Source organism: Notamacropus eugenii, chromosome 4 (genome assembly GCF_028372415.1).
Source record: "Notamacropus eugenii isolate mMacEug1 chromosome 4, mMacEug1.pri_v2, whole genome shotgun sequence".
Lineage (NCBI taxonomy): Eukaryota > Metazoa > Chordata > Mammalia > Diprotodontia > Macropodidae > Notamacropus > Notamacropus eugenii.
In genome coordinates, this window is record NC_092875.1 from 91,108,344 (window position 1) to 91,130,340 (window position 21,997).

The 21,997-nt window shown below is 38.7% G+C and overlaps 1 protein-coding gene across 5 annotated transcripts in view; it reads left to right on the plus strand.

Annotated features, from left to right (window-relative positions):
* Positions 1 to 21,997, plus strand: part of LOC140500386 (maestro heat-like repeat family member 5) — a 114,888-nt gene that overhangs the window by 36,698 nt on the left and 56,193 nt on the right. For all 5 annotated transcript variants that reach the window (XM_072602904.1, XM_072602905.1, XM_072602908.1 and 2 more), the window contains exons 9-12: positions 4,683 to 4,762; positions 5,991 to 6,126; positions 7,486 to 7,581; positions 8,720 to 8,824. In XM_072602904.1, the coding sequence (XP_072459005.1) occupies positions 4,683 to 4,762; positions 5,991 to 6,126; positions 7,486 to 7,581; positions 8,720 to 8,824 (417 nt within the window). The remainder of the gene's footprint in view (positions 1 to 4,682; positions 4,763 to 5,990; positions 6,127 to 7,485; positions 7,582 to 8,719; positions 8,825 to 21,997) is intronic.

The window sequence follows — 21,997 nt, forward strand, 5'->3', positions numbered from 1 at the left end:
AACCAAAATATATAATAATCCATGATAGCAATTTAGGTCTAGGGTGCAGATGGGTATGAGAAAAGAACTATAAATTCATAAGTGTGAGGAGCTCTAGGTGTGGAAATTCCCTACATCCACACAGCTTAGCAGCTCTTTTGTACTTTATAATCTAGTGAATAGCTAGGAGCTTAGAAATTTAGTGGCTTGTACATGGTGACATAGTTATCATATGTTAGCATTACACCACATTTCTTTTGGGCTCCTAGGATGGCCCTGCATCTATTATGTCATGTTGCTTCTAATTACCATTAGGGAAGGTTGAAATGAAGTGGAATGTGAAATTCAAGGAGGAAGGCTGATACAGATAGGACAGAGAATTAAAAAGAGTTGGAGTTGGCATTTGCGTATTACATGAAAGGATAGTAATTTATCAGACAAAAAAGGAAAAGGGGGACATTCTAGGCAGAGGAATTGTCTGAGCAGAAGCATGGAGTTCAGAGATTGTGGGACATGTTTAGGGGGTAATATGAAATAAGACTGATGGTAGAGTGGTACTAGATTGTGGAGAACCTTGGTTGACTGGCAACGGAGTCTGAACTATATTTGCTAGGATTTAGAGAGTCTTTAAGGTTTTTTAAGCAGAGAGGTTATTGATTAGAATAGCATATCTGAAAGAGTATGGACTATGGAGTGGAAGGGGAAAAGTGGGGGCAGGAATACATTTTAGGAAACTAATTAGCATGAGTTTTCACATGACTTGCAAAGAGTGATACACAAGGCATAACTTTAAAAGCTATAGGGGTATGCTTATGAGGATTGACTGGTCAGTAATTTAGAGCTTGATTAGATAATCTCAAAACCTGACCTGGTCAGATATTTGCCAGCCTTCAAAAGAAAATATCCTGCCTCACTTCTAGTCACTTTAAGGTCCACCTCTTTATCTGGCCCTTGCAATCCATCATCACTTGCAAGACTTCCCATAAAGAGTATGGTTATTCCTTACCATAGAATCTGGTATAGAGTTGGATCAGGCAAAGGGTTGCAGGAAAAGAGGTTCATACTATCTCTACACAACCCCAAAAGGAAGCCAGTGTGTTCAGAGTTCCATTCCTTTCCAGTTTCTAGTTCAACACATGTTTATTAACATGTTTATTAATGTGCAGGGTGCAAAAGTTAGATTGATTCAGGGTCCTGGGTAGACTTGATAGCCAGCTAACTGACCGAATGTTTTTGTTTCCAACCAACTGCCTTTAGTGTCACTCATCTTGACAGAAGGACCTTAAAAGAAGTTGGGGCAGTTTATCTAATTCATGGCAATCAACTGATGGCTAGTAGCAACATTTTCCATGGTCCATGTACGTGAGTCTGAAACTGTCAACATCAAGAAGTAATCCACATAGTTAAAAAACAGTTGCTCAGTGATATGCAAATTCAAACATCACTTTAATTTCACTATTAAATTGCTATCCAGCAGGTCTTTTTTTCAGTTGTAGCTACTTGTGATGATCAGACTTAGAGGGGTTCTGATCTGCTTTGAAGTGTTCACAACACTGAAATCAAAGATTTTTGAAGCACTGGAATATTTATATAATTTAATACATTAATCGATCTCAATTCATACCATAATGTTTGACTTCCGAGAATCTAGGATTTTGTCAATGTGGTTCCTCCTCTCTCCACTGATCCAGGTTTCTACTCTTTGTTTGAGTTGACTGTCTTTGTAAGTTGTCAGAGACAAAATTAAATTTGTCTCCTTTTGGCAAGGAAAGGTCAAGAATTTAGAGATATTTTCCATTTTTTTTTTTACAAGAGAATGTGCACGGTGGAAAGGGCCAGTAGAAGAGTTGATACCAATGGATTAGGCCAGGGGGAGGGGGGCTGAGCTAAATATGGAATCATAATATTGTAGAATTTAGGCTGAAAGCAATGAAGTTGAAACTATGATTTAACTCCCTCAAATTACATATAAGGAAATTGGAGCCCAGAGAGAATTAGTGATTTACCCAGGGTCATAAAACTAATAGTAAATTGCTAATCTGGAATTTGGATCTAGATTTTCTGACACCAGGTAAAGGAATGAATGTAAAAACTTTTAATTGCTTACTACGTACTGGGACCTGGTGATAAATTTTCAAGCAAGCAATATAATGTTTCCACTCCTCTTTTCTCCCCGCCAACCCCCATCCAGGAGCTTATATTTTAATAGGGGAAGACAACAATTTAAGGGGAGTCAGAATTCAAAAGTGGAGAGGGCTGGGTTTGGAACATGAGTATTTCCAGAGTTGCTTGGGAAATGGCTGCAGGTGGAGTGGTGCCCTGCTTCTATGCACATAAAGGTGAAAGTTCACCTATCAATGCTCCGGGTCTCAAGGGGCAGAGTCCTAGTTCTGGTTGGAGGAGGAGAGCTAGAGTGCAAGTGGCACGATTTGCATCCCTTTCCATTGCAAGGATAAGAGTTGAGGAGAGACCGGGACTAATATAGTGATTGTAGATAATAAGAAAGAGGCCAATATGATAGTGCCTATTACTTGGAAGGGGTACATCACTAAGTATGTGTAAGGTGGTGGTGTCATGCTCAAATAGAAATGGATATCACTAAACTATACACACTGGGCAGCTTGGATGTGTAGTGGATAGAGTGCCAGCTTTGGAGTCAGGGAAAGTCATCTTCCTGAGTTCAGATCTGGCCTCAGATACTCCCTCCTGACCCTGGGCCAAGTCACTTAACCCTGTTTGCCTCAGTTTCCTCATCTGTAAAATGAACTGGAGAAGGAAATGGCAAACAGTCCTAATATCTTTGCCAAGAAAACCTCAAATGAGGTCACAAGGAAACAACAAACCATAAGTAATAAGGATTTCCAAGGGCCTCATGTTGGCTTAGAAAAGCACATATTAATGTTATCTATGTTTTAATATATTCTTATTTATTTTGTTACTTATTTGTCAATTATATTTTAATCTAGTTCAGACTGCACTCAGGAGTGTTATGGGAAAAAATGAATGGGGAAAGAAAAGAATATTTGAATATTTTTAACCAAAAATCTGAAATCCTAATAAAATTTCCATCTAAAGTGAGATAAATAATCCTCCAAGGGTGCCTCATGTCTATGTGGAGATGATTTTGGCAAGCACTGGCAGGTCTCACCAAGCCTTGGATATCTTGTACTGGATGTTCCATAGATATCTTAAACTGAATTTATTATTCTCCCTGCCTTCCCCTTCCCCCAACTTTCCTCTCCCAGACTTTCCTATTACTGTCAAAGGCACCAGCATCTTCCCAGCCATGCCTTGATTCCTCTCTCACTCATCCGCCAAGTCATACTATCTGTTGCCAAGCCATACTCTCAATTCTACCTTCACAACATCCTTCATAGGCATCCCCTTGTCTCCTCTGACACTGCTGGTACAAGCTGATGGACCTCCTCATCACCTTATGTATGGACTGTTGTAATAACTTCCTGGTTAGTCTCTTGCCTCAAGTCTTTCTGATCTCAGATCTCACTTCCCTGCTCCATTCGGCTGCTACAGTGATCTTCCTAAGGCACAAGTCCGACTGTCAGTCATCCTGTGATTGCCTATTACCTCTCAGATCAAATATAAAATCCTGTTTGACCTTTAAGGCCCTACCTTTCCAGTCCTCTTATGCTTTACCCCCATCCCATATCCTACAGTCTGGTGATTCTGACCTGATTGTTATTACTCACATGAGACACTCCATCTCTCAACTCTGGGCACTTTTCATTGGCTGCTCTCCAGTCTGGAACTCTTTCCCTTCTGGTCTCTGACTTCTACTTTCCTTCAAATCTCATCTCAAATCCCACCTTCTGCAAGAGGCCTTTCCATGTGTTCTCCCTTACCTCCAGCATCCCCCTTCTCAATTCCTTCCTTCTGAGATTGCCTCCAATTTACCCTGCATATATCTTGCATGCAAATAGTTGTTTGCATATTGTGTCACCTATTAGAATGTGAGATCCTTGAGGACAGAAACTATTTTTGCCTTTCTTTGCAACCTCAGCGCTCAGCACAGTGATGGGAACTTAGTAATCATTTAATAAGTACCTGACGACTTCCCTTGACGGTAAGCCTGAAGAGTATGCGTGTTCTCATTCCACAGAGTAGCTAAGGTCAGTATCAAGAAACCACACACCCGAGGATTAATCACAAGGGGATGGATTTTTGTTTGTTTGGTTTTTGGTCACTGAAATCCATGAAACTACTTACTTAGCCATGGGGTATCTGTGATCTGCATTAATGAAAATGTTTCTACACTGATGAAATGACAGGTTTTGACAAGTGTTTAGGGATGTTGATGACCTTTGCTAGTGGCTAGCTAAGGTATTTTTACTGTTTGGTTGACCCATCCCATTGCACAGAAAACTCCTCTCCTTTCCAATACCAACAATTGAGTGGGGGGGGGGGGGAATTTAGATGGAGTGAGGAGCAGGTGTGATGATGCCTCAGGACCTAGAAGTGGGGTTGATACTACATCCTGTGGGGTGGAATGCCACAGACCTCATCTTTGCCAGTTCTCAAGGTTAGAAATGCCTTGGCAGAATTTTACCACCTGAGTTGAAGTTAAGAAGTCCTCATGGCCTGACCTGCCTGGGTGATGGCTAAGGAGAAATCAGACAGTTTGAAAATGGGCCAAGGTAGTTGGCAGGACTCTGCACTTCTTACCAATTTGGCTTTGTCATTCTCAGATCAGCATTCAGAAGGAACCTCGAGAATTATTTGATACATATTTTCAGCAGAAGAGCCTACAAGTTATCAGCACATTGAGGTATTTATTCCTCCAGGTTAGCAAACATTAGCTCTTTCTACAGAAACTCGAGGCCAGAAACCTCAGCTAGACCCCTGCCCTTCTAAGCATGGGTAGGTAAAGGAAGAAGAAAGATCAGTGGCCACAAATGGGGAGATAGGATTATTGAGGTCCAAGCCTTGGGCTCCGTTCTTGTCTGGACTAGGTGACTTTATTTTCTGTTCTGGACACAGAATGGCTCCTCCATCCTGGCCACTTACTGAGCCATAACCCCAGCTATAAATTTATGTCTAATCCTGCCTGCAGACTGAACCCCAAGTAGGGTCCCAACTTAACCACCCATCCCTGATTTTAGTCCCTGGGTTTATTTTGCTTATATTTTTATCTTATTAATGTGTGTATATGTTGTTTCTACTAATAGAATAGAATCTCCTTGATGGCAGGGATTATTTCCTATTTGTTTTCCTATCCCTGATATAATGACCGACACACAATGGGCACTCAACAAATGCTCTTTGATTGATTGATTGACCTTAGGTAGACCCACAACCTCAGTGATAGATCTGGTCCTCACCATGGTCACAGACTGGACAGAAGGTTAAATGAGCACCTTGAATGACACAAGTCCTAAACCCTAACCCTAGACTGAACCTTGACTTTGGTCTCAGATTTGGCTCTAATCTAGCCCCACCCTACCAGCCATTTCACAAATATCTTGCCATGAATAATCAAAGAGACTTAGGTGGCCAATCAGTAAATTATCATTTATTAAGTGCCTACTATCTGTCCTTAAGCACAGGTTTGACCATGTCCTATTTAATGATAACATTCCTACTTAATGAACTCTCTATTTCTCCCTATTGCCTTTGCTTATAGCTCACCTCCTTTAATAATGATATTAAGTGTCATCTTCATTTTTTTTATTATTTTAATTTTTTATTTTATTTTATTTATTATTATAATATGATTGAAGTTTGTTATTTTTAAAATGGCCCATTTTTAGATTTTAAGTTATTTTCTATTTTAACTATCCATTCCATGACTCACACACATTGATAGGGGCAAATTTCTCATCTGTGAGTTCGCAATACCAGTGAAATCCCTATCCTCATCCCTATTCCGTATCCCTAGCCTCCTCCTTAACCTATACCTGTCTATGTCTCCTAGGTCTTCAGTGAGGCATTATCTTACTTCTGAATATCTTTATCCTCTAATTGAATACATTTTCTTTGTGTGTCTCTTGCCTCAGTTCCCTACAGCCATGTCTCAGTACAAAGGTGAAAACTAAGGTGCTCAATACTTGCTTTGGAAGCTTGTTCATGCTTCCAGCCACAGAGAGGTTGGCAATCAGTCTGCCTCATCAGGAGCCTCCACGTGATGTCAAGGTGATGCCACCCTGCTCCCTGCTAAGGACTGGCCACTGGGAGACACCAAAACTGGAGATGGATGGGACCTGGGGATAGAGTGGGCGCACCCTGGCTAAGGATGTTCTGGCAGCCTCCTTGAGATATTGGAGTTGGAAGTCAGAAAACCTTGGCTGGAATCTGTTCTGCCACCTGTGTTCCCTGGGAAGTCACCTTGCTTCTCTTGAGCATTACTTTTCATCATATATAAAATAAAGGGATTTAATAAGATGACCTCTACAGCCCTTCTGATTTTAAATCCTATACTTCTAGGGTCATAATCACTATAGCTGGAGGGACTTTGGTGAGCAAGGAGAGAGACACTGTGTTACAAGGGCTGAGGGTCAGGAAACCTAAGTTTAGACCCAAATTTGCTTCTTTCTATCTATGAGAAATGAAAATAATGAGGTGCCGTGCAGATGTGATGGATCATGATTATTAGAAGGAATTTTTCAACTGGACACTGAGAGGGCCAACCTGCCAGGCTGGATCCATTTGCCTAGAAATCTTTAAGAAGCATCTGGCAGAGGAAACTGGGCATTCCTATAACCTCATAGGGTTTACAAAGCACTTTCCTTACTAACATCCTTCAGGGCAAGAAGGGTAGGTATCATTGCCCCCATTTTATAAAAGAAAAGTGAGGCTTGGAGAAATTAACTGACTTTTCCACAGTCATACATTAAGTATTGAAGAAGGAATTAGAATCTTGTTCTGCTAAGTGCAAGATAAAATATGCTATATCTCAAAATTAATGAATGATTTTTATAAATCACTCATTCCTTCATTTGACATTCATTAAATTCTTCCTATATTACAGCACTGTACTAGATACTGGAAGGGATATAAATATGGAATGAGAGTCTCAGAGACTATGAGACATTTACAAACAACAGATAACAAATAATACAAGAAGATTGCATAAGGGAGCTACCAAGAGCTATGTGATATTTGAGGGCAGAAAGAACATTGCAAGAATCTATGACTGAACATAAATGTTCTATTGTTAGCCCACAGGGACAGACTAAGACAGGGCTTGGGGGGACTACAGTTGAAGAATTCCTTGAGGCTTCTCCAGAGCTGAAATGGCTCATGGGATCATAGGATAATAGAGTTAGAACTGGAAGGAACTACCTAGTTTAACCACCTTTTTACGGATGATGAAACTAAGACTGAGAGCAGTTAAGCAGCTTCCTTAAGGTCACACAGGTAAGAAGTGGCAGAATTGGGATTTGAACATGCCTTCCATATCTTCCTCTAGCCCTCGTTCTCCCATCCCCCACTGTCTCCCTCTCAGGCCCGACTTTGGGATGCCAGAAATGACTTGTTTTCTTCTGCATGTAGAGCTTGTATGACAAGACTATGGAGAACCTTGATCAGCTTCTTCAGTGTTTCCTCTCTGAGCAACAGACAATGGAAGAGCTCCAATTTCTTCTGGAGGTGAGGGATGGATGTGATGATGATGACATCAGCAACTGACCCATGACCCCTCTCCATAACCCTCCCCCTTCACCAAGTACTCATTGTGTTAATTTAGGGCTTATGTTCAGGCTTTATCTCCTTTTGGATGAGAAATGTCAAATTCACCTTTGCATTCACGTTTCTAAGAAGTCAGAAACTTGGCAATGCATTAGCCAGAATCCTTGAGTGATGGATTGAATACGTTAGTTTTACTTTGGCTTTTTAGTACTGTAAAGATGAGGATGGATAATTCAGGATCTCCATTGTCTGTGAACATACCCTCCCTCCCTACCCCCTTTCCATGTTCCTCCTTGAGAATGACAAGTTCATAGTTCTAGTCTCATTGTCATGGCTTGGTGACCCCACTGAAGACTAGTTGGACCTAATATTGAATTTTTCCATGAAGTGAATGCTATAAATTACGCTTAGAAAAAAAGAAATGTGTTTAAACTGTGTGTATTTTTAAGGGGATTTCTTCAGTGAAGTTTGGATTCAGTCCAAGGGCTGCACTTGAGGACCTAGAGGGCCACATGTGGCCTCGAAGCCACAGGTTCCCTCCTACTAGCCTGTATTACAAAATATTATTATTATTTATTATTAAATTATTATTATTAATTGACTATTATTAATAATAGTCAATTAGCATTTATTAAGCACCTTGCCAGGCAGTTTGAGTGTTGGCTTAGCATTTTTATATCCCTCCAAATGCCTAGCTCATAACTACACACACAATGGGTACCGAATATAGGCATATTCGCTAGATATGACCAGGGAGAATGACTGTAATAGTGGGAATGTAAAACTGGGAAGAAGTATTATTATGTTATTATTTATTATTATGTTATATTATTATATAATATTATTATAAGAAGTATTATAGCAAGTTGAAAGGAAGGGGGAATCTATTCAGGAAATGAGGAGGCTTTGAAGCGCCCCTTGTCTCATACCACCTTGGTGTCTATCTAATTAGCTTGCCCATAGGGCTAGCCATGATCAGACATTCAGTCAAGAATTTTTAGTGAGTATATATGGTAAAGGACTGGGGAATGAGAAAGATAAACCCTCAAGACTATCATGGCTCTCACTTAACCAAATTTTTTTCTTGCTCTACCCGCAGCACTTTGAGCCCTGGCTCATGTCCAATGAGCCTCATGAGAGGTTCCGGGCCCTGCAGACTGCCTTGAAGCTACTCCAGTACTCCCAGGAAAATCTTAATCTGATTGTAAGTTAAGAATCAATCCCTCGTCTTCCCCTATGCTTCACTTTTCTTTCTTACTGATGTAACTAGGGACTTAAGGGAGGTTCTTCCTACTAGAAGCACTCAAAGAAGGTTGGCTGATGGACTAATAAGGACCGAGCAGAAAGGAAAGGTTGACTCAGCAGGTTAGGACATTTGGGAAGCGTGGTCAAGGTGATGGTTACTATCCTCCAGGAATAATCAATCAACCATATTTATCCCTTAGTAGAATAACTTCTAAACTTTTTCATAATTGAGTTCATTAGAGTTTTTCACAATCAACAAACAATACGCACAATGACATTGACGGGGGTCGGTCCTAGGCGCCTGGGCGGATAGGGGCCTCCCCGGGAGTGGCAGCCCACCAATCCGAGGGAGACACGGCTCCCATAGAGGAGTTGTGAGCCCACGGGATTGGTCGGGTGGGCTGGATCCAATCGGGTGGTAGGCCTCGCCCTCGGGGCGGTTTAGGATGGCAGCCCGGAAGAACCTCCCTATATAAGACAACGCCCTGAACTGCTCGTGGGACTCCTCCATGCAATAAAGCTATGAACCTCCTGCGCATTGCCTGATTATTGCCTGCTGCCGTGTCCCCCGGGGTAGGTCTGGAGAGGTCCGAAGCGGTGCCCACCGAAGGGAGATTCTCACTCGAAGGTCCCGGGGACAGACCCGGGACATGACATCTTATGTTCTCCTTTTTCAGATAATTTGTGAGATGGTAAAGTTAAGGTCCATTGTTGAACATTGCTTTTGGAAGTCTAATTGTTTTCTCCTAATAATACCTCCATTGAGGATATTTTTTATATATGTACCGACGACTTTCCTAAATGTTTTGTATAGATGAGGGAGCTGACATATAAGTCAATAGTTATTGATTCCATAGCTGCTGCTATTCTCTTTGTTTCCTATTTTCAATATCAGTATAGTCTGTAGAAAATAAAATCTTAACTGTTTTAGGCATACATCTGCTAGAAACATTTTAAAAATTAATTTAATTCAAAATCATTCTAAGCATCTTCTGCTTAAAGAGAGAAGGTTGTCCAAAAATGGGTAGAATGTCCCCTTGCCTTTGAAAATCTAACACAAGCCCTTTTAGAATCACAATTTATCATATTCTTAAATTTTATTCTAATATTCTAAATATTCTTAAGTTATAGATAAAATTCCACAGTCAGGATTGAACAAGGGTTCATTGTTTAGGTAACAGTCTCAGAATAATAGTAACTTAAAAGGCAGTTACATTTAAAGAATCACTTCCCTAAACCACTGAGTCCCTCTTCAACCACTCTACCAAGGGATTCTGCTTTTTCCACTTGATCAAAGGAGAGCTCAAGAGATACTTCCATTACCTGAATAAAAGACTTTGATCTCTTAGTCTGATCATTCCCCTAATTCAGTCAAAGCAAGGAGGGGATGGGGGGGGGGGGGGTGTGTGGAAGAGGATGCTTCTCTTAAGTGGATCAACCAACTCCCTTCCCCCTAGCCCTCTTAAGTAACCACCTAATTCTCTCATCTAGGAAGTCAGAGTGCCTTAGAGAACTTTATCCATTTTTCTTAAATGGTTAAGTCTTTGGCAAGGGTTAGAAAGAATTTAGTTCAGGAAATTGTTTTGGAAGAATTGATAAGTTAAAGAAACAGTTTCTTACTTAAATTAGATCAAAGACTTCAAACTAATATACTGTCTTAATATTACTTTGTAGTATTATAGCCTAAAGAGGGAAGGAGGGACAGGAAAGGTTGGTCAGTATGTTTTCATAGTTCCAAGAAATTTTTTTCCTCTACTTTTGGCTCCTTCTCCAGCCTTCAGATACTTTGTATATTGGTGCCTCGATACTCACAAAATTGTATTACCACCAGTCACATCTCTATCTATACATGGTCCAATGTGGCTACTTTTCCTGGCTTTGTTCTCTTTAGTGTTATTCCTATCTCCTCTATAAGCACCTTGGGAACTCTGATGTCAGGGTCAAAGTATCAGATTTCTTTTCACCTTAAGGGAAAAAAAACAGTTTGTAGAATGATTTTTGCAAATATTTTCCATTTGCAGATGCCAGAAGGGAAATGGCACCAGTCTTAGGCAACTGAAAAGAATAGATTTTGTCTTCATCTGACATTTTCTGTTTTCTTTGGCTGGCTGCTCAACTTGATGAGGGTGGTTTTGGCTTTGCATGAGACTAAAAGTTGCTCTTAGTCTCAGGGAGAGGCTTTCTAGCTACTTCAGGACCAGCTAGCTGCTCCTTCTACAACCATCTGATGTGGTACAATGACTAGAAAGCCTCTCCTTGGAGGAGAGCCTACATTCTCTTGGACTTTCTGTTAAATAAGTTTGCAGTACTCCACATCTGTTAAGGATCATAGGCTCATATCTCCAGAGCTAGAAGGGACTCCAGAGGCATCTAGTCCAATTCCATCATTTTATAGATAAAGGATTTGAGACCCTGGGAGATTAAGTAACTTTGCATACAGGTGGTATCAGTCAGAGCTATCTAGATTTCAGAATTCTATCCAGGACCAGATGAGCTGAACACCAGCAAATAAACACACTATTTTGGGGCATGAGAACATGATGTTTAATGGACATTATTATTCATCATTTATTTGTTAAGGGACACTTTATTATTTATTTATCAAGGTACATTATTTATTAAGGAAATTCTTAGTTCAGAATAAACACAGATCTGGTTTTTTAAAAATCTCTTTTATAATGAGTCCTTAAAATAACCCTAAATATGAGAATGTGAACACAATTATTTCTGAAAGTAGGTTTGTAATAGATTAATTCTCTAGTGCAGGTTTGGGTCTATTGGGGTCTACCTTGATGTGAAGACAAATAGACTTTCAGGCTCTTAGGAGCAAGAGTCAGAAGGAAACCAGAGGGGAGCAGTGTTCTCAAAATCAAAGTGTCAGAGTTGGTTGTTGACATTGTTAGAAGCCGGTGAAAGGTGAAGGAGAATAAGAACTGAGGTGAAAGCAAAGGACAATTAGGCTGTTGTTTTTCATTTGAGAGGATACAGTTTTAGTCAAGTTGAAGTATCAGGAATAAGATTTTGAGGAATTGAAAATTGAATGTGAGATGGAAAAGTAGATACAATTAGCATAGAAAGATTTTTCTCAGATTTTAGTTGCTCAAAAAATTAAAAGACAGGCCTTATTTTGGGGGAAAAGATTGGGGTAAGTAAAATAAATTTTCAATATCACCAAAGCAATTTTCTAAACTTTGCAGCTGTTCACAGCCTGAACCTACCTCATTGTCCCTGGGTAATATCTATCTTAGTTATATACTGATGGATGAACTTTTTGTGTTGTTTATATACCACATACAGTAATCTCAATAATAGACATTCTTCCTGGTTATTCCATTGTGGAAGTTAGACTCTTTTGAATTAGGCTCGTTTAAAAGAGCAAACTTTTTTTTCTCTTTTGAATAATTTTGGACCCCTTTAGGAAATTCTGTAATGTTCCTAGGATTGATGCAGTTACCAATATTATCCATAAACCAAAATATTTGGAGGACCTCAAGATGTATAGGGAAGTCCTTTTCAACTTGGACTCTATGCTGACCTTTCATGACAGTGGAAAATACCATTAGTGAGCTTATATCTGCCTGTTAATGTCATACTTGAAGCCGATGCTGAAGAATCATTTGACAAAGTCATCTCTTTTGTTGTATCATTCAAGTAAGCTTATAATTTTGCATATGCATGGGAAATTCATTGTCAGAGGAGAGAATTTAAAACATTGTTTTGCTTTATCAAACCAAATGTTTTTCTATTTAAACAATAAGCACTGTGGAATCTTGCGTTCTTTTTATCTTTCAGTCAGTTATATTAGGGCAAAGAGGTAGTCTATAAGAGAATGTTGTCTATGAAAGTCTGCCTCTTCCCTTTTAATACCCTCATTAAGAATGTCCTTTATTGTCATAAAAAATTATGTTGGTGGGAAAGTAAATATATTGCTTGGTAGTTACTGATGTTATATCAGTCACCCTTTTGTGGTATTGATGAAGAGAGAGATTATTTATCACACCTTTATATCATCTCCTCCTGTATATACCCTCAGAATCAATCTCACAAACCTCTCAAAAGCTCATCTCCATCACTGACCTCATCTGTTTATCTTTGGTCTGACTGCTTCTTCTCAGTCTCCTCTTGCCTGCTACTTTTCCTGTCTGGTTTTCTTCATTATCATTTCTACTTCCTTTGTAAACTCTTCTGAGACTATGATATTAACGAACAGACATGATGGCTTCACTGTCTGTGAGGGTGAAAAGAGTTTCCTATAACAATCTTTGCAGAGGATAATGACAATCACAAAAGATAAAGTAGGTAATTTCAATTACACAAAATTGAAACACTTTTGAATGAACAAAATTAGTATGCCTACAAAAAGAAAGGACTGCATCATTTGGGGAGAATTTGTAACAAATATCTCTGATAAGAGTCTAATATCTAAGATATATAGAAAATTAAGATAAATAAGATTTAAAAACAGCTCTAAATGAATAAGTGATCAAAAGATGGAACAAACAGTCCTCAAAAGAAGACCAAATTTTTAATGATTAGATGAAAGATTACTACAAATCACTTATAACAAAAAAAAGTGCAAATTAAAACAACTTCAGTTTTATTCCTCACATAGAAAAAGTGGTAAAGATGACAAAAGATGGAAATAGTCATTGTTAGAGGGGCTGTGGAAAGACGTACATTAATAAACTATAAGTAGTGTTGTGAATTGGTTCAACCATTCTGGAATGTTCTTTGAAATTTTACTAAAAAAGTAACTATGATGTGTCTTTGATTTAGAACTTTTGCTGCTAGGCATATTTCCTCCAAGTAGCTCAACTATATTCATATATTCATAGCTGCATGTTTGTGATAACAAAGAATTGGAAACAAAGTCCATTGACTGGGAAATGACTAAACACATTGTGGTATAGCAATGTAATGGGATGTTTTTGAACATTTAGAAACAATGAATATGGAAAAACTCAGTGAAGCATGAGAAAGCATATGAACTGATGCAGAGTAAAAGAGTAGGACCAGAGAAACAACATCCATAGTTACTACAGTAATGGAAATTGAAAGATGCTTATGCCCAAAAAACATAGTGACCAAAATACTTGACTCTGGAGGAGAGTTGAGAAAATCCACCCTCCTACCTTCTTTACAGAGATATAGGATTATAGGTGTGGAATTGCATAGACTTTGGGATGAAAGGTTGGTTGGTTTTCCTGAACTGCTTTTAAAAAAAATTCTTTGTTATAAGGAATAGCTCTCTGGAAAGTGATGGGTGAGGGATGTATTCAGACATGTGATATATGAAAAAGTAAAATATATCAATAGAAAAGTTAAAATTATATTTACAACCTTTTCACCTTTCAATTGCTTTTTTATCTTCCTTTTAGTTTCATGCTTAAATGTATTTTGGGTTGACTTTGCTTATTTTAATTTTTTGCTAAGTTTTCTTTAAATTATTTCACCTCCTTTCCCTTCACCAAACTACTTCTTGCTATTTTGTGGGCCATCAGTGGTAATAATCTTCCAGTTTTCTTCATTTGTATTTCTCTCAACTTAGTAAGGAGATCAAATGTTTGCTGACTAAAGTGGTATTAGGGCTTTTTTGGTCTCCTTATTATAGTAGTTTGATTTATGCTACTTGAGTTTCTGTGTCAAATTACTGTAATTGATGCTGATGCTTTCCTCCATCCCTTTACCTCTTTTCGTGTCAATAACTCATTTAAATAAGTCAAGTTATAGTTGTTGTTTTAGGTGATAGAGAATTCATCACTGAGTGGTAAGCCTACCAGTGATGAGTTTGTCTATCCGTAGCTAGCCTGGTCCTTAGAAAGCAGAGATTGTCTGCTTCCGGCAATATACTTGTAGTCTTTAGGTTAGACCCTGAAAGAGACTGTGCTTTACAGGCATAGTGCCTAGGAATGTGGCATGATCTTCATGTCTCAAGGAGTCAGCAGAATAGGACTTTGCAGAAGAGGCTCACAAAGTCCCACGTTTGTTATATGACTAAAGTCATGAAATACTATTGTCTACAAAAAGCTGAAACTGACGATCATACAAAAGGCAATGAAGAGGCACATGGTGAGCACAAGCAAGTAAAAGGTATTTACCAAAGAAATAGATGAGTGGAAATGAGCTGGCCACATGGTAAGAGTGAGAGATGATGGTGGTTATTCTATGTGCAGTTTCATGAGAAAATGAGGAAGGGTCTGAACACATGTGGAGTAGTATTCATACTCTTAGAATGTTCTCATATGGGGAATGTTTGAGAAAGATTTTTGTTTCTTAGCACAGTGCCTGACACAAAGAAAGTGCCTAATACCTGCTAGTTGGTGAATTGAATGACATAGACAAGGGCCTCTCAGAATGGGCAGATATGGATAAAATATAGTCTATGTCATTGGAGGGTGTGTCACCTTAGTGACATTGAAGTCCATTTGAGTTTGGGGTATGAAATGGGAGAGAAATATAGGAATAAAATTTGAGAGGAGGACAGGGCAGAGATTCTTTTTTTAAGTATAGGGAGATGTCCATCTTTTAAAGCATTGTGGAGTGAGTCAATAAATAAAGAGCTATTGAGGGTGAGATTGACTGTAAGAGCAATTGAGAACTCAGGTTTTTATCACCATGCCTCAATAAGGCATCAGAATAGGACTTTGTGGAAGAGTCCATCTTTTTAATACTAGTATTCTTCCAGTGTTATATCACTGAGAGTCATGAAACACTATAGTTTACAAAAAACCCAACAAATTAAAAATGAAGATCATACAAAGGTCAATGGAAAAGCCTGAGGTGGACATGAACCACATGCGACTCTGTAGACAGAAGGAATGATGGATGGGGCAACTTTCTTGCTCATATGAGTGAAGGAGCTATTATAAGAAACTTAAGGAGAGATAAAAAGATTTTATGAAGTCAGTCTGAAAAATGTGATAGAGAATCAGGGAGGAATAAAAAGAATGCTGTGCAGCCTTGACAACCTAATTAAGATTATACAATAAATTTTTAGTAAACTTAGTAGGGTTATATGATTTTCTTCATCACTGTTCAGCAGCAGGAAAGGAATGGAAAAATGGAATGGTTGGAGTAATGTGACTCAGAGCTTTGGAAAGATCTGAACAGCAATAGAATTATGGGTCAAGAGTATATGGTACAATAAGACTGTAAGGGGAGAAAAGTAAGGCCAGAGTGAGTAAGGAAGAGCAGGGAGAAATGGAGTGACCTCCAGGTCAATTAGTCAACAAGCATTTTAAGTGCTGTTACATGACAGGCACTATGTTAATGTTCTGAGTCATTGTGATGATTAAGAATAGGTTTATGAAGAACGAGACATAAGGAGATCTGGAAGGATAGGAATTTGTAATCAGAGGGGAATTTTAGAATATAAGATTCTGGAGGCAGAAGAATCATGGGTAAAGGTGAAAGCAAGGTTATAACTATCCCCATGGTTTCTCCCATTTGTTTTAATTCTTCTATGCAACATGACTAATGTGAAAATGTGTTTAATAAGAATGTATGTGTATGACCCATATAAGATTGCATGCCATCTTGGGGATAGAGGGGGAAGGAAAGTAAAGAAAATTTAAAACTTATGGAAGTGGTTGTTGAAAACTGAAAACAAATAAATTAAATAAATAAATAACTATCCCCATGGGTAACTGATATGGAATGAAAAATCAGGTTATGGATGATCTGGGCAGTCAGATTGTTGGAGGAAAGAGGTTCATGGAAGTTCTTGACTCTAGGGGCAAGAGTTGCAAATGAGTGTAAGACTGACCCAGCACTTGGGAGAAAAGAGAAAATGATTTGGGAGTCATCTAGATAAAGTGATATATATATAGACAAAGAATCAATCAGTCAACTGATTTTTTTTAAAGAATTTATTAAGGGCCTAATACGTACCAGACATTCTGTTAGGTGCAAGGTATACAAGTACAAAGAATGAATGAAACAATCCCTACTTGAAATAAATGTACATTTAGTTGGAGGAGACAAGTATATCCAAAATATTTCCAGCATAAATAAGTGAATAGATATGAATATATGCAAAGTTGTTTAATGCAAAGTGGTTTGGGAGGGAAGACATTAGCAAATGAGGGATCAGAAAAGGCTTCCTGCGAAAGATGATGCTTGAACTACAAAGTAAAGGAAGAGAGGATGTTATGAGGCAAAGGTAGACAGGAAGTGTGTTCCAGGCATGGGAAACTGCCAATGCAGAGGAAAGGAATGGAAAGATAGAGTGTGAGGAACAAAGAGAAGTCCAGTTTTTTGGAGTCACAAAATATAAAGAGGGGGGAATAATGTCAAATGAAGAAAGGTAGGTTAAGGGCAGATTGAGTAGGGCTTTAAAAAATAAACAGAAGAGTTTGTGTTTTATCCTAAAGATAATAGAAAACCACTGGTTGAGTAGAGGAGTCATGTGGTCAAATCTGCTAACAGGCAATTATTTGGCAGCAGTGTGTAGGGTAGATTAGAGACCTGAGTCAGGGAGACAGATTGGGATACTGTTGAAAAAATTTAGGCTAGAGATGATAAAATCTGAACTATGATAGTCACTATGAGAGTGGACAGAAAGGGTTGGATTTTAGAGGTTTTGTGAAGGTAGAAATAGCAAAATTCGGCAACTAACTGGAGCTGGGTTAACAAGAATGAGAAATTGAGGATAATGACAAAATTGTAATAAATCTGGTAGACTAGAAGAATGGTTGTGCCTTCAACAGAAATTAGAAAGTTTGGAAGAAGAGTTTAGGGGAAAATCTACTAAGTTCAGTTTTAAACATATTAAGATTAGAATTCCTTGGACCATTGAGTTTGAAATGTCTAATAGGAAATTGGTGATGTGGGACTGAAATTCCAAGAGAAAAGTACAGCTAGGTATGTACATCTGGGAGTTGTTTGCACAGAGATAATAGTGAAGCCCATGGGAATTTATGAAGTTACCAAGAGAGACAGAATAGAGATGGAATTCTTAATGATTCTTGTGTAATGGATACTTTGACAGTCCGATACATCTTAAGTAGCCCCTTCTCAGAATATTTAAAAAGAAATATGATTACAAAGAAAATCAAAGATTCATGAAAATAGTTATATTTTTTTTCCTATTCCCATTTAGAAATCACCTAAATGTGTATTAATTGATGCCTCTAAGGGTCTTTGGACCCTAAGTTAAGAACCCTTGGTACTGGGGGTAAAGGAAAGAGGGTCTAGTAGAAAAACATGCACAGTTAAGGAGCATGATATGGATGGCGAGATACTGAAGAATGGTCAGACAGGTAGGTGGCAAATTAGAAGAGAACAGTCATGAAACCTAGAGAGAAGGAAGAGAGGGTCGTCAACAATGGGAAAGGCAGCAGATGAACAGAGAACGATTAAGACTAAGAAAATACTATTAAATTTGGCAGTTATGGTCCCTAATGTATTTTTGGTGGAGCTGTAAATTAGTATAATTCTGGAAAACAATTTGGAATTATTCGGATAAAGTGGATTAAATGTCCATATAATTTGATATAGAAATTCTGCTACTAGATATATACCCTAAGAAAGTCACTGATAAAAAGAATAATAATAGTGTGCATTTAAATAGAACTTTACCAATATTTTCTCATCTTATTTTCATAACTCTGGAGGTAGATTCTAGAATGATCCCCATTTTACAGCTGAGGAAACTGAAATTTGCAGAGGTTGAGTGACTAGCTCAGGGTCACACAGTTTATAAGTATCTGAGGTTGAATTTGAACTCAAGTCTTCCTGACTCCAGATATAGCATTCAATCCACTGTACCAGCTAGCTGCCATTATACCAAAAAATTATAGCAGAACTTTTTGTCTTAGCAAAGATTTGGAAGCAAAATAGATGCTCATTGATTGGGGAACGGCTAATCATATTGTAATACATGAGTGCAATGTAATATTGCTGTGCTGTAAATTAGCAAATGTGGTGAATAAAGAGAAGCATGGAACGACTTAGCTGTACTGATACAAAGTGAATCAGTCAATAAACGTTTTATTAAGCACCTACTATGTGCCAGGTAGGCACTGTGCTAAGTATTAGTACAACAACAACAAAATAATTCATGCCCTTCAGGAGCTCAAAATATAATGGGGAAAACAAAATATACTAACAAGCTATATACTGGTTAAATAGAAAATAATTACCAAAGGGGTGGCACTAGAATTAAGAAGGGTTGAGAAAGGTTTGTTGTGAAAGATAGGATTTTAGTTGGGACTTAAAGCCAGGTAGAGTTAAGGAAGGAGAACATTCCAGAAACAGGAGACAGAAAATGCCTGGAGTGCATTGAACAAGGTTCATGAAATAGCAAATAACCCAGTGTCACTAGATCAAAAAAGAGTACTTGGTGAAGAGTAAGGTGTAAGAATACTAGGAAGGAAGGGGAAGACACACTAGCTTATGAAGGACTTTGAACATCAAACAGAGGTATGATCCTGGAGGTTATAGGGAACCATGATTCCTAGGTTGCAAGCCTGAGGGACTGGGAGGGTAGCTAGGTGGTACAGTAGATAGAGCATGGGGAGTCAGGAAGACAAGTTCAAATCTGACCTTAGACACTTCATAGCTGTGTGACCCTGAGCAAGTCACTTAACCCTGTTTGCCTCTGTTTCCTTATCTGTAACATGAGGTAGAAAAAGAAATGGCAAACCATTCCAGCATCTCTGCTAAGATAAACCCAAATGGGGTCACAAAGAGTCAGACGTGACTGAAATGACTGAACAACTGCAGTAATAGGAAAGATAGAAGTGGGGAGGGTTTAGGAATAAAGGTAATGAGTTCTGTTTCAGATTTATTTAGCATAAAATGTTTACTGGACATTGCCAATGTCTGGAAGGTAGTTGTAGAAACAAGTTTGAAGGTCTACAGAGAGGGTGGGGCAGGGTAGGTAGATCTGGTAATAATCAGCATAGAGATGACATTTAAAGCCAAGAAGGGAACCCAGGGTAGAAGAACCCTGAGGGGTGTTTGTGGCTAGAGGGTAAAATCTGGATGAGAATCCTTCAAAGGAGACTTGGAAGGAAGATAGGTAGGAGGAGAACCAGGAAAGCATGGTGTCTGAAAACTGAGAGAGAAGGGAGCAAGAAAAGAGAGACGATCATTATCAGTGTCAAAGGCCACAGGCAAGTCAAGGAGAATGAGAAGTGAGAAAAGGAGTTGGCCACTAAGATCAATAAGAACTGTGGAGAGAGCAGTTTTAGTGGAATGATAAAGTTGCAAGCCAGATTAGAAGGGGTTAAGAAGAAAGTAAGAGGCGAGAAAGTGGAGGTACCTATTGTAGATCCCTTTTTTGAGTTTAGCTACAAAGGACTGAAGAGATATAGGAAAATAGCACGGATAGAAAAGTTAAGAAAGGGTTTTTTTTTTCAGGATGTGAGAGACATAGACACCTTTGCAGACAGCTGGAAATGAACCTATAGAGAGGGAGAGATTGAAAATTAGTGGAAAAGTGGGGATGACAGAAGGGGTAATCTGTTGGAGGAGATGGAATGGAATAGGATCACTTGAACAAGTAGAGGGATTAGGCTTCATTGTGTGAGAAAGGATTAAAAGAGGAGGTAGTGATAGAAGGCATCTGACAGGAGATGAGGAAGAAGAGGGAGTACACAACAAATGGCCTCAATTTTTTTTCTGTCAAATATGAGGCAAGGTTCTTTACAATGAGTTGTGGGGAGGAGAAGCATGAGAAGTATGAGGAGAGATGAAAAGGTTTGGAAGAGTTGCTGTGGAGAAGGGGATAGTGATTTAATAAGGGAGTTATAGTAAGATTGCCTATCAGCAGTGAGGGCCCAATTGAAGTTATGTAACATAAATTTATGATGAACCCAGTCAGAATAGTGGTGGTTTTCTCCTTTGTTCAGCAGCGTATGTATAAGAGAAAAAACAACGAATGGTAGAAACGATCCAAGACTGAGACTTAGCTGGGTGTAATTGGCAGTGTGGTAAAGGGGATGAGGGAATTCAAGAGAGGAAGATAGTAAAGTTGAACTGGTTGAGCAAGGGGTCAAGATGGGGAGGAGAGGAAAGAGTAGCTAGAGCAGGAGAGATGGCCTGGGAGAGATTGGAGGGGTCAAGAGGTTGGAGGTCATGATGCATGGAGAGTAGAGTTATATAACAGAAGACAAAAGGAGAGGTGAAAACCCAATGAATTATGGTCAAATGGGGATTTCAAAATTCTTGAATATGGAGGTCATATATCTGTGAGTGAAGGCAAGCTCAAAGTCACCTTTGTGTGTGGCTGAGGTGGGGTGAAGGAGTAATGTATGGGAGGTGAGCAGGGTGAGGATCTGAGTGTTTAGGGTGTCTGACAGAGAATCAACATCTATGCGGAAGTCCTCTAGTACGAGTTTGCACTTTTTCCTCAAAGAAGTTCTTCAAATTCTCAAAGACAGTGATTATTTCTGTTAGAAATAATAATACTATTATTATATGATAATATAATTATAATAATAAGACTGTTAGAATAATTAACTTATTTTCAACCCATGGGACCATACAATGACCTCTAACATCCACGTAGTTCTCTGCTCTTCAGCTTTAGGGAGTTTATTTTGGATGAAACATTGAGTTTAGTCATCATTTTTCAGAGCTGCTATTAGGAAAATTCCCAACATTCAGGCAGTTTGAGCTCTCCTCCTAACTTACATTTATATCTGTTTCTAGTTAAATGCTGGCCTCTTTGTGTTTAAGACAAAAGTCTGGATTATATTATATTAGTGTCTCTGGATAAGCACACCCTTGGAGGGGAACGTGAATAAAGAACCAATTATTCTTGGGCCTTTCCTCAGGCTAAGTCTTCTGATGTCTGCAGATCCAATGACTCTTCCTAATATCTCTTTCTGCTACCAAGCTCTGTCCTACGTTTTGTTCCTCAGGCATGTATGTACTAGAAGGTCATACTCCCTCCAACCTGTCTTATGAATCTTTTCTGAATTTCCTTGATGATTTATTGATGATCCTCAGAGCCAAGTTTCCTGAGTCTATCAGTACACAATTCTTATTGAGTAAACCAATTATCCCATGTCCTTTCTTCCTTAGACTTATTTAAACCTTCCTTGGAATAAAAGTTTGGGGTTTTACTTAAGATAATCAAAAACTGTCTCAGGTAATTGAATAGTAAACCAGATTTTGGTTCATG